The 11,523-nt window shown below is 35.5% G+C and overlaps 1 protein-coding gene across 5 annotated transcripts in view; it reads right to left on the bottom strand.

Annotated features, from left to right (window-relative positions):
• LOC107873632 (myosin-6) overlaps nucleotides 1–9,488 on the bottom strand; it is a 28,661-nt gene extending 19,173 nt beyond the window's left edge. For 2 of the 5 annotated variants that reach the window (XM_047413438.1, XM_016720553.2), the window contains exons 1-13: nucleotides 9,146–9,487; nucleotides 5,968–6,096; nucleotides 5,301–5,444; nucleotides 5,056–5,201; nucleotides 4,693–4,849; nucleotides 4,536–4,594; nucleotides 4,290–4,449; nucleotides 2,691–2,840; nucleotides 2,480–2,616; nucleotides 2,235–2,381; nucleotides 1,874–1,975; nucleotides 615–672; nucleotides 296–397 (exon numbers count right to left, since the gene is read on the bottom strand). In XM_047413438.1, the coding sequence (XP_047269394.1) occupies nucleotides 296–397; nucleotides 615–672; nucleotides 1,874–1,975; nucleotides 2,235–2,381; nucleotides 2,480–2,616; nucleotides 2,691–2,840; nucleotides 4,290–4,449; nucleotides 4,536–4,594; nucleotides 4,693–4,849; nucleotides 5,056–5,201; nucleotides 5,301–5,444; nucleotides 5,968–6,096; nucleotides 9,146–9,148 (1,494 nt within the window). In that variant the 5' untranslated portion in view covers nucleotides 9,149–9,487. Of the gene's footprint in view, nucleotides 1–295; nucleotides 398–614; nucleotides 673–1,873; nucleotides 1,976–2,234; nucleotides 2,382–2,479; nucleotides 2,617–2,690; nucleotides 2,841–4,289; nucleotides 4,450–4,535; nucleotides 4,595–4,692; nucleotides 4,850–5,055; nucleotides 5,445–5,967; nucleotides 6,097–9,145 lie in introns of all 5 variants that reach the window. The other 3 variants (XM_016720552.2, XM_047413437.1, XM_047413436.1) reach the window with 3 other exon arrangements.
• Nucleotides 9,489–11,523: the final 2,035 nt, after the last annotated feature.

Here is an 11,523-nt window from a genome sequence, read left to right as displayed (position 1 = left end):
GAGGATCCAACACAAGTGCGGCAACATTTTTGGAGAGTCCGAGCAACTTCTGAAAGTGTAATTCTTGGAGAAGACGACATATTCTTAAGGAAGCAATCAGATGTATGTAAATGGAAGGTATTTTACAAAGGGAAAAGGAGGAGACTAAGAAAGGAGATTGACTGGACATGCTGCGTCAAAGTGCACAAGGAACAGCTTTCTTTTTAATTTGGTTAAATACACTGAATACGAATAACGCGAAGTCATTTACAAGTAAATAAATATAAGATATAAAGACAAAAATCTAAGCGCAAACCTTTTCTATTAGATCCAGAATATCTTGATTATCGATGAACTCGATGTAGCTCCAGTCAATTTCTTCTTTTGTATACTCTTCTTGTTCCATTTTGAAAACATGCTGAGAGACCACATGCAGTTATGATAAAGATGAGTACAGTAGTAATGATTTATGTTGCTCGGACTCTTCAATTATGTCAACGGGTACGTAGTCGGATTCGTCAAAACTAGTGTATTTTTGGAGAATCCGACACGGGTGCAGCATCGAAAGTGAAGAGTCTGCGCAACTTAGGTCAATGATAGTTCAAGAAACTCAAAGATGAGAAAATAACCAGAACCTGATTGAAGTGCTGCTGAAGTTTCTCATTTGTCAAATTGATACAGAATTGTTCAAAACTGCAGAGATAAATAGCATCAGAAATATGAAACAATCTACAAAACCGGTCCATGACTAGTCAGCTTTAACAATAAAAAACTGATACTGCTGTTTAGGGAAATAGTACAACATTAGAAAGTGCATGCCGCTATGTTGCTCCAACTCTTTGAAAATTTCAGCGGGTGCGTGTCGGATTCTCCAAAAGTAGTGTATTTTTGGAGAATCCGACACGGGTGCAGCATTGAAAGTGAAGAGTCTGCTCAACTTAGGCATGCCGTGAAGATTTCCGCAAATTTCAATCTTGTTTCCCTCAAGAAAGAACAGGCACATTATTACTTATCAGAATAACTCTTAAGTCCCCATACAACACTGTTTGATAGATTTTGCATCATACTTAAAACAAAACTCCTGATGTGATTCTAATTAGTTTGACACTTGAAAGTCTGATGATCAAGCAACCCTAATCCCATATTTTTTTAAATAACCGTGGTGTCTGGGCCAGCTTGCGTGCACCTCAACTAATCCCACGGGATACCTCCCACCTCCCACCAGCAACAAGTACCAAGTAACTCTGTCAGTGTCCACCAAGGCTAGAACAGATGGGAGGAAATTACCTAGTGTTTATCTCTACTGGGAACTGAACGTGAGACTCACTTCATTGAACCACTAGACCACACCCTAATCCCATGTGTCTAGATTAGCATTAAAAATAAAACAGATAGAGCTCAACCGCCTTCACAGAAGAAAGATCTTCCAATCAACAAGAAGTTCAATAGTGGCCTCCCCATTTAAGATTATAGGAGCAATTTCATCGTTTTGACTTTTGAGCGGCCTAAGGGTGGCAAGCCCATCTAATTCAATTACAGAAAAAACGAAACCTATGTAACAGTATTTATGAATTTGGCACTTCTCTTTAGGCGACAACCAAATAAAGGGGCAATAAGATGCATCAAACTAACTCATAACTCATGTATTAGACACCAGAAACCAAACACAAGGTCATAGTAAATAAAGGGTTGTGAAATTGGTAACTGATGATGCTTATGGCAATTTTACTATGAATTCTGTCAAGTGGCTAAACATAACGAGAAGGCACCAAATAATTATAAGATATAAAAAAAATCGACTGTTTGTGCATATGCTAAGGCAATTTTTATATAGTTCATTCTAGAAGAACACGTCGCATACAATCCAAACAAAAAGGGCATACCAGTCAAGCACCTGTTAGTCTTGAAACTCTCAAATCCATATATATCCAGCACACCAATCAAAGATTTCGAATTTGGATCTTGACCTATTGAATTATTAATCTTATCCACCAACCTGAAATTGAAATATTTCATCGGTTGATAAAAGTAAATAACAAACTAATGAAAGATACCGAGGCCAAAGATATGTTGATAAAAAGAATTTTGATGAATTCATTCCGCAACCTCAATCTCAAAGAATAAATACAGCACCGTATAAAAATTGAAGTCATTGTTGCTTGAAATATTTTGTAACAGAGTAGTAAATGCTTCAGGTGCATAGCAGATAAACTGATGATCTGATTCACCGGCTGCCCAGTAAAGTTAAAGCTTACCAATCAAACAATCTTGAGTATACTATTTTTGCCAAAGCATCTCTACTGATAGCTGCCGCTTCTGGATCCAGCCATTTAGTGATGGTTTCACCACGAGTTACAATAACACGTTTGCAAAGTGAATCCTCAAGAGCCTTCACGTCACACCTAGGAAATATTAGAAGTTCAGAAGGGCTGCACTTTTAAGCTTTCGGCTAGTAATTCAGGATGGTAATTGACTTCAATGAGCCCTTTTCATCACTTACATGAACAGCTCAGCCGCAGTTCTTAGATGAAACTGCGATTTTTCGTCTTTGGGAGCTGAGGAGTCCATCTCCTTCCCCTTTGTAAATTCAATGTTTCCAAGATGGAGAATTGCAGCCACTACTCGAAATATTGCATCCTGAGGCATTGCAAGAGATAATGAAATAACCACTTACGGAAATTTTACCCTTGAACATAACTTGTCAAACATACCTGCTCTTCTGAACTTATTCCGACAACATCCATCGCCCTTCTCGTAGCTAGGTATTCTTTTGAATCATCAACCCCATCTAACTGATGGCAATTTGATTGATTCAGATAATGAAATGACTGAGGGTTATCCAACTTGAACCTTTGAATATCCTGAGAGTAGAGAACAGAATCAGACTGGTAAAAATTCCAAGTCTACATAACAGATCATTACTAACCCCCCACCCCACCCTTAGAGTTCATCCACCTCCTTAGCAGGAGTATTGGTTGTTACAAAATGCTCTGCCGCCAGTATTAAATGTGAGGTTTCTCACAAACCTATTCTGAGAATTTCAGAAGCAAGGTGCATGTCCCGATGAGCTAACAAAGGCTAAATCATGGTATTCCAGCTAGAGTCATAGTATTCTACTGTTAAGAACAACATGGCTTTGATCGGATGGAATAAAGTTTCCAGGCGATGCTTGGATATGTTTTGTACATTTTGGGATTCCTATGGTAGCAGAAGGTGCGACGCAAATTTTGGTTTATGAGGGTTCGACATAAGTTATCATCAAGGTGCGATAATCTTTTTGCATTTCCACCATCTGCCAGTTGCACATAATAGAAGCAGAAAGAATAACTGGCAGATTCAACCAGACTAAAGGGCAGCCCGGTGCACTAAAGCTCCCGCTATGCACAGTGTCCGAGGAAGGGCCCCACCACAAGAGTGTATTGTACGCAGCCTTAACTTTGCATTTCTGCCAGAGACTGTTTCCAAGGCTTGAACCGGTGACCTCCTGGTCACATGGCAGCAACTTTACCAGTTACTCCAAGGCTCCCCTTCAGATTCAACCAGACTAGTCATACAAATAACAGATGATGGGTTCTCTGTTGCACAAGAACAAAATCAATGAGATTATTCTCTCAAGTCATTCAAGATATGACTTTAGCGGACCCCACCTCCTCCCTTGTCATGGTGACCAATTCATATAATCAAGGGATGAGAAACAAGTCTCACATTGAATGATCTTGTATATTCTTTAATCAAGTGTATGGAATGAAGCATTTCGGTGTATGAGGCAGGGACTGTTGCCTAAGGATTTTTGTGATCACTGACTTGGAGCAGGGCTCCATGACTGTTGCGGAGTATGAGGCACGATTCCATGCCTTAGTCTGAGAATATTTGGAAGTTTGTAAAGGGGTTGGATGTTTCTCTTCAGCTTTCTACTACTCAGCTGGTAGTGTATGGAGCATCGTTTCAGAGTATTGTGGATCATGCTAAGATGACTGAGGCTATTCTTTGAGCATCTCAGGGAGGCGCCAAGAAGGTGCGCCGTTTAGGTGAGTTCAGAGGTCACACTCCGCTAGGTAGAGATTTTAGAAGTTTCCGTGGATATCATGGTTACTTTCCAGCTCACTTACAAAAGTTAGATTTGGTTTCAACAAGGATAAAATCCAGTTCTTATGGATTCGGTTTTATTAGATAGCATGAGTTTTTTCACTTTGAGAAATGTATGTTTGTAGAAATGAATTTCCAATGGAAAAACAATGATAAAAGACCATGGTTTCAGAATGCTTGTCTTCAGCAAAAGCAATTTATCGAAGTAAATACTGGTGCATTACCTTCGGTGGGGCAGCACAAATCATGTAGAAACAGTGATAATTTCTCTCAGGATCAGAAACTTGGCAAACGCGAGATCTTTCCAGTAAATATGTTCTGATAGCAGCTCCTGAAATCCTTCCTCTCTGGTCAAACTGGATCTCCACAAACTTGCCGAATCGACTGCAATCTCGGTATAAGATATATTACAACCATGTAGCGATAATACAAGATGCTCTTAAAAAGTTAGCTAATTTTATCTTTCCAACCTTGAGTTATTGTTTCTGACGGTCTTCGCATTACCAAATGCTTCCAGAACAGGATTTGACTGCAAAATGGACAAGTGTATCAAAACGTTAAGCATGAAACCTAGCATTGAATTGTGCAAGACACCGAACTTCTGGTAAAAGATCTACGACATCTTACCTCCAGGACTTGCTGTTCAACTGTTCTACCCTCAGCTGCAGCTCTCCCTCCCATGTAAGCAAGATAGCGCATTAGTTGCTTCGTGCTTTCTGTTTTACCAGCCCCACTCTCCCCGCTAACCAATATTGATTGACTTACTCCTTCGTCAATCATAAGTCTGCATCCATAGGGGATATTCTCTCACTGAAAATGAAAAATTAAGGAATTGATCCATTAACTATGTTGCTCGGACTCTTCAAAAATGTCAGCGGGTGCGTGTCGGATTCGCCAAAGTAGTTATTTTTGGAGAATCCGACACGGGCGAGGCATCAAAAGTGAAGAGTCCGCGCAACTTAGGATCCATAAACATCGGGTACCACGCACCTGTATGCTACATCTGCAACAGCAAAAGGGTGAGGGCTCAGCTCTCCAAATGCGGCACCTTTATATTGAGCCATCATATGGTTATCATATAAGTGAGGTAATCTTCTGAAAGGGTTGACAGCGATTAATATATTCCCCGTATACGTCTGAAACAACCATCTACAAAAGTTAGTTCGGTAAACATTAAACTTAGCTAAACAAAGGAAAACGAAAAGATAACAACGACACGACACCACATAACTCACATATATTTCATTAATATCATATCGGGTCTTTAAATTGTGCAGGACTCCTGGTTCGTGCAAATACGCCAGCTTCGTCATATCATCAACGCCACTAGGTGGAGCTTCAGCATCTTTAGGGTAGAGGTTACTAAACTTAACAACCACCTGAAAATTAACGAGACTCAGTCCATCCGCTAAATCTGCTTAGTTGATAATTTTCCAAAAATATGGTGGGAACAATACAAGCGTGGAGTAACTCCCAATATAACAGTGGATCGACTCATCAAGTTCCCACTGAAATAGGATCCACAGAAGGAAAAGCACTTGTCGTTCATTGGTTATTAGCGGCATCCCAAAAACGTTCAGGTCGAAATATGGATTTCAAATTAAGTTCCAAATTAGTGGATGCTGCCAAAGGGAGTGGCGATGCCATACGCAAAAAGGAAGAGAATTATAAAACGGCAGAGGCAAATAGAGCTTTTGTACATTTTCGTTAATCCGTGAACAGGATTTATACATCTCAATCTCAATCGGAAAAGAATCAAGAGAAAAAGCAAGAATCGGAATTGATCGATAGATTTCTCGAAACGAGTCCTTGTCTAAATTAAAGCATTACTAAAAACAAAAGGCAAGTAATTGTTTACTAGTTTAGTGCAATCTGATTCTATAAGCATACATTGTAACGTACCGTTTTCCCAGAAGTACAAGAAACCTTGACGTCTGCACCATTGACCTCTAAAACTTCCCCATCTATCCAGGCTACATCGGGATCTTCCACCCAAACAAGTGATCCCACCGATAAGCTAACTGATGCAGCCTGCAAATCCAACAACGAAATATTTGCGTATCCGTAATAGATACTTTTTAATCCTTTAATCTGGACTAAGGTATAAGCAAAATGGTTAAGAATTGAATTTGATGCTTCCATACGGCTTCAAAAGATAATGCCTATCTGATATCAACATCCACGTAATGAGAATAAGAGAAAATCTTCTAAACTACAGAGATAACGCAACATGACACTGAACTTATCAAAGACATAAAGAATGCAGAAAGTTTTCAGCTCATTGAATGAGAAAATAGCCAACGACAACAACAACATACCCGGTGTATTCCCACAAAGTGGGGTCTGGGGAGGGTAAAGTATATGCAGCCCATACCACTACCCCAAATAAAGTAGAGAGGTTGTTTCCGATAGACCCCCGGCTCAGGACAGATAATAGTATAACAAACAAAAAATATAAAAATAAACAACAAAATGGATAACATAACGCTAGATGATAAAAGAAACAAGACACCGACAGCGTAATACGATAAACTATCTATTTGAGATCACAAACTTCATCAGAACACTACGAACAAAAAACTACAGGCACAGATACAGACAAAGCACTCCTCCCTACTACTACAGACGCACTCCTACCCACTAACCCTCTACCCTAATTCGCGTCCTACAATAGCCATGATCGCATTTTAAAATGTAGAATTTGTTAATCCCTTTATCCTGCCTGAGAGTGTATCACAATCTTCAGACCATTTAAGAACGCAAAAACCACTAACAACTAGAAGCAAAGGGCATGAGATTTTTCTCCAAAAGGTAGTTCACAACACTAGTTTAAAGAGTACAAGAGCTACATAAGGTACCAGCCAAGACTAACGGGAAGAAACTCTTAGACAATGTAAATATGCAGTACACACTAAACGAAACTCAACAAGACAATATTTTTAACACATGAAAATCAACTAAATGTTATATAGTGCATACCAATAACAAAAACAACAACAACAACAAAAAGCAAGATGATAATTGAATACCACAAAAAGGGAAGCCCGGTGCACTAAAGCTCCCGCTATGCGCAGGGACCGGGGAAGGGCCCCACCATAAGGGTGTATTGTACGCAGCCTTACCTTGCATTTCTATCAGAGACTGTTTCCAAGGCTTAAATACCACAATTTTACTCAAATCGGATAAATTCTTGAAGCAACTTCTTAATCATTTTCTGAGTACCCAATGATAACAAAAATACCCTACATTTCTGCAAGAGGTTGTTTCCGCGGGTTTACTACCCCACATTTCTGCAAGAGGTTGTTTCCGCGGATTTGCAACCCTACATTTCTGCAAGAGGTTGTTTCCGCGGGTTTATTACCCTACATTTCTACAAGAGACTGTTTTCGCGGGTTTACAACCCTACATTTCTGCAAGAGGTTGTCTCCACGACTTAAACCCGCGACCTCTTGATCGCACGGTTGCAACTTTATTCGTTACCAGGTCAATTTTTCTCTAACAAGACAATATTTTTAACATATGAAAATCAACCAAATGTCATATAATAATAACAACAACAGAAGATAATCAAATACCTTTTTCTAAATATCAAAAAAATTCTTGAAACAGCTTCTTAGTACCCAATGATAACAAAAATAACCAACCCAATTTCTGTACAATTTCAATGTTCCTCAAAAAAAAAGCAGGGTCCAGAAAAGGACCGAACCACAAAGGTCTATTATACACTGTCATACCCTACATTTCTGCAAGAGGCTATTTCCATAACTTAAACTCGTGACCCTCCTAATCACATGGTAGCAACTTTACCGGATACCAGTTCAACTTCAACAAATATTAAAATGAAACAATACAATCTAGAACTGTGTAGGTTTATCCTTCAATTGATGTGTGAGATTATGTAACTACAAGAAACGATACATTCTATCCAAACATTCTATTCATTTTAATATAGTACGATACAATGCAACACAACACAATACAATACATTATGAAAGAATACAATCTAGAGCTGCGTAAGTTTATCCTTCAATTGATGCGTGAGACTATGTAACTACAAGAAACGATACAATCTATCAAAACATTATATTCATTTTAACACAGTACGATACAATACAATACAACACAAAAATTGTGTAACTACAAGAAATGATACAATCTATCCAAACAATGTATTCATTTTAATACACTATGATACAATACAATCCAGCACAACACAACACAATACAATACATTATGAAACAATACATAACAACCATCCAAACAGAGTGCAAATGAAGCTCAACAAGACAACAATTTTTAAGATATACAAATCAACCAAATGCTATATATATAGATATCAATAACAACAACAATAACAACCAAAAAAAATCAAGATGATGATGGAATACAGTACAACACAACACAATACAATACATTATGAAACAATACATAACAACCATCCAAACAGAATGCAAATGAAGCTCAACAAGACAACACCTTTTAAGATATTAAAATCAACCAAATGCTATATATATCAATAACAACAACATCAACAACAACCAAAAAATTTCAAGATGATAATGGAATACTTACAATTTCAACTTTTCTCTAAACTTCAACTTCCCATAAATCTAAAACGTATGTAACTACAAGAAACAATACAATCTATCCATAACATTGTATTCATTTTAATACAATACAACACAACACAATACAATACATTATGAAACAATACTTAACAACCATCCAAACATAGTGCAAATGAAACTCAACAAGACAACAACTTTTAAGATACAAAAATCAACCAAATGCTATATATATCAATAACAACAACAACAACCAAAAAAAAAAAAAAAATCAAGATGATAATGGAATACTTACCATTGTACTCCAATCAACCAAATGCTATACATATCCAAACATTGTATTCATTTTAATACAGTACGATACAATACAACGCACTGTGAAACAATACTTAACAACCATTGCAAATAAAACTCAACAAGACAACAACTTTCAACATATAAAAATCAACCAAATGCTATATATACCAATAACAACAACAACCAAAAAAAGATCAAGATGATAATGGAATACTTACCATTTTACTCCAATCAGACAAATTGTTGAAACATCTTCTTGATCAGCATCTAAGTACCCAACAATAACCAAAAAAAAAAAAAATATCAACCCAACAAATATTATTTTTTTTCAAGAATTCAACTCAATTTCTGTACAATTTCAACTTTTCTCTAAACTTCAACTTCCCATAAATCTAAAAAAATGAAAAAAAAATAAAAGTTTTGAACTTTCCTAAAATGGGTTTTTTTTTCTGAAAAAATTAGGGAAAAAAGTTCAGAACTTTAAGGTTTTAGGGGAAAAAATGGAGGCTTTAAGGTGGTCTTTGTCTTTTCTTGTTCTTGTTTTTTTTTTTTTTTTTTGGCTTTAAAAAATTTTGGTCTATTTTAGGGGGGTTTGGTTAAGTTCATTAATTAATTTTTTTATTAATGTACAATTTGTAATTAAAGAGTAGTAATTGAAGTATTTAACTACCAAGTCAATGAGAAAATGATAGTAATGGAATACCAAATCTATGATAGTTTAGTTCATGTATCTTTCTTTTCTTTTTTTTTTCAACTAACGCTCTTCACCGATAAGTCAATTAAATTAAAATTTATAAAATTATAATAAAATCATTTCAAAATAAATTTTATGCAAGTTAATCTCAAAATAATTTTATTTTATTAGATATGTCATTGTCGTTGTATTTTGTAAATAATTTTTTAATAGTTTGTAATTCTTCGATGAGCATTTGAAGAATGTATATAATAGCAAATAAAGTAATAATATGATGGTTAACTTTGTAGCAATTCTATGAGAAAGGAGATAAATAATGCAAACGAAAGAGTGAACAAATCAAACAAGTAGAGATTAGGAACAAATCTTAAAGCGTAATCAAGCGTTAGTCCTTATTAATCAAGGATCAAGAGTGTCCGAGCTCGAGTGATCACAAAATAAATAACCAAGAATACTTAAGGAAAATGCTTAATAAAAATGGAAAAATAACATAAATATACACCTAAACTTATCATATTTACACAAATTTCCACCCTCTCAAAGTAATTACAAAAATTTCAACTTATTATGTATCTTCGTTGGGTGTATCGAGAGCTAATTATGTGGATGTATCGAGAGCTAATTATGTATCTCGATAGGCCCAAAATTGAAAGAAAAAAAATGTGTCGGAAGCTAATTATGTATCTTTACATAGAGAAAATGTATCGTTGTTTGAAGTATTATGTATCTCGACAGATCCAAAATCGAAAAAAAATGCATCAGGAGCTAATTATGTATTTTTATAAGGAAAAAATGTAACTTCATTGGATGTATCGGGAGCTAATTATGTATCTCAACAGACTCAAAATCGAAAAAATATATCAAAAGCTAATTATGTGTGTATCTTTGCTGAATACATTGTGTATCTCGAAATACCCAAAATCGAAAAAAAATATACTAGAAGCTAATTATGTATCTTTATAAGGAAAAAAATGTATCTTAATTGAATGTATCGAGAGCTAATTATGTATCTCGATAGCCAAAAAATTTAAATTTTCAGGAATTATGCAGAATGTCGGAAATTTTTTATATTAAACTCCAAACTGCCGGAATTTATGTTGTTTGATTTTAAGTTTCGAAGGTGAAAGTATTTTTTGGTAGAAAACATTTTACTTTTTACTAGGATTAACATTTAGTGAATATTTAATGAAATTCTAATTAGTTAGACTCAACAATGTCTAATACCAAATTGATTTTAATTGGAAAATATCTTGTCTTAATATATAAGGAAAGAAAAAGACATCACATGCAAATAAATGTATAAAATAAAGTCTGTCAAAATCTCCTATAATTTCAGGTTTAATTTGCATAAATTTCAGTAGTTGGAGGAGGTGCCTCAATAATAATAATGATATTATTATTATTATTATTATTTTTTATTTTCGAAAGCTTTAATTCAAAATCTCTAATTAATAATGACGGCATTTTAACTGTTGTATGTTATGCACCGCGTTTCATTTTGATTGGTTTCTATAGTGATTGTTCATATTTGTGTTTGCTTTTTCATAATGTTTGACAGGTATTAGTTATGTCGAGGGTCTATCGAAAATAATATTTCTATCTCTACGAGGTAAAGATAAGGTCCTCCTACATTTTGCCCTCTCCAGATTCAGAGCAAACTCAAGACCAAATCAAGTGAAGCAATGACTTGAGGCCCCAAAATTTACAACTTCATTTTTTCAATTATTGTATGTGATGGAGTTTGATTTCATATAGAGTTTAAGAAATAAAAGTTTTTTTTTTTTTGAAATAGAGATCAAAATTAAGTCGTAAGTAATTGTGTGGTTATAAATCATCTCTGGATAAATGAGATTTAAGATAAATTACTTTTTAAAAAAATTGAAAAGTATTGTCTTTTAAAAA

The sequence above is a fragment of the Capsicum annuum genome, chromosome 6 (assembly GCF_002878395.1).
Source record: "Capsicum annuum cultivar UCD-10X-F1 chromosome 6, UCD10Xv1.1, whole genome shotgun sequence".
Lineage (NCBI taxonomy): Eukaryota > Viridiplantae > Streptophyta > Magnoliopsida > Solanales > Solanaceae > Capsicum > Capsicum annuum.
Note: the sequence above shows the minus strand (reverse complement) of the source record. Positions and strands in the feature narration are given on the sequence as shown.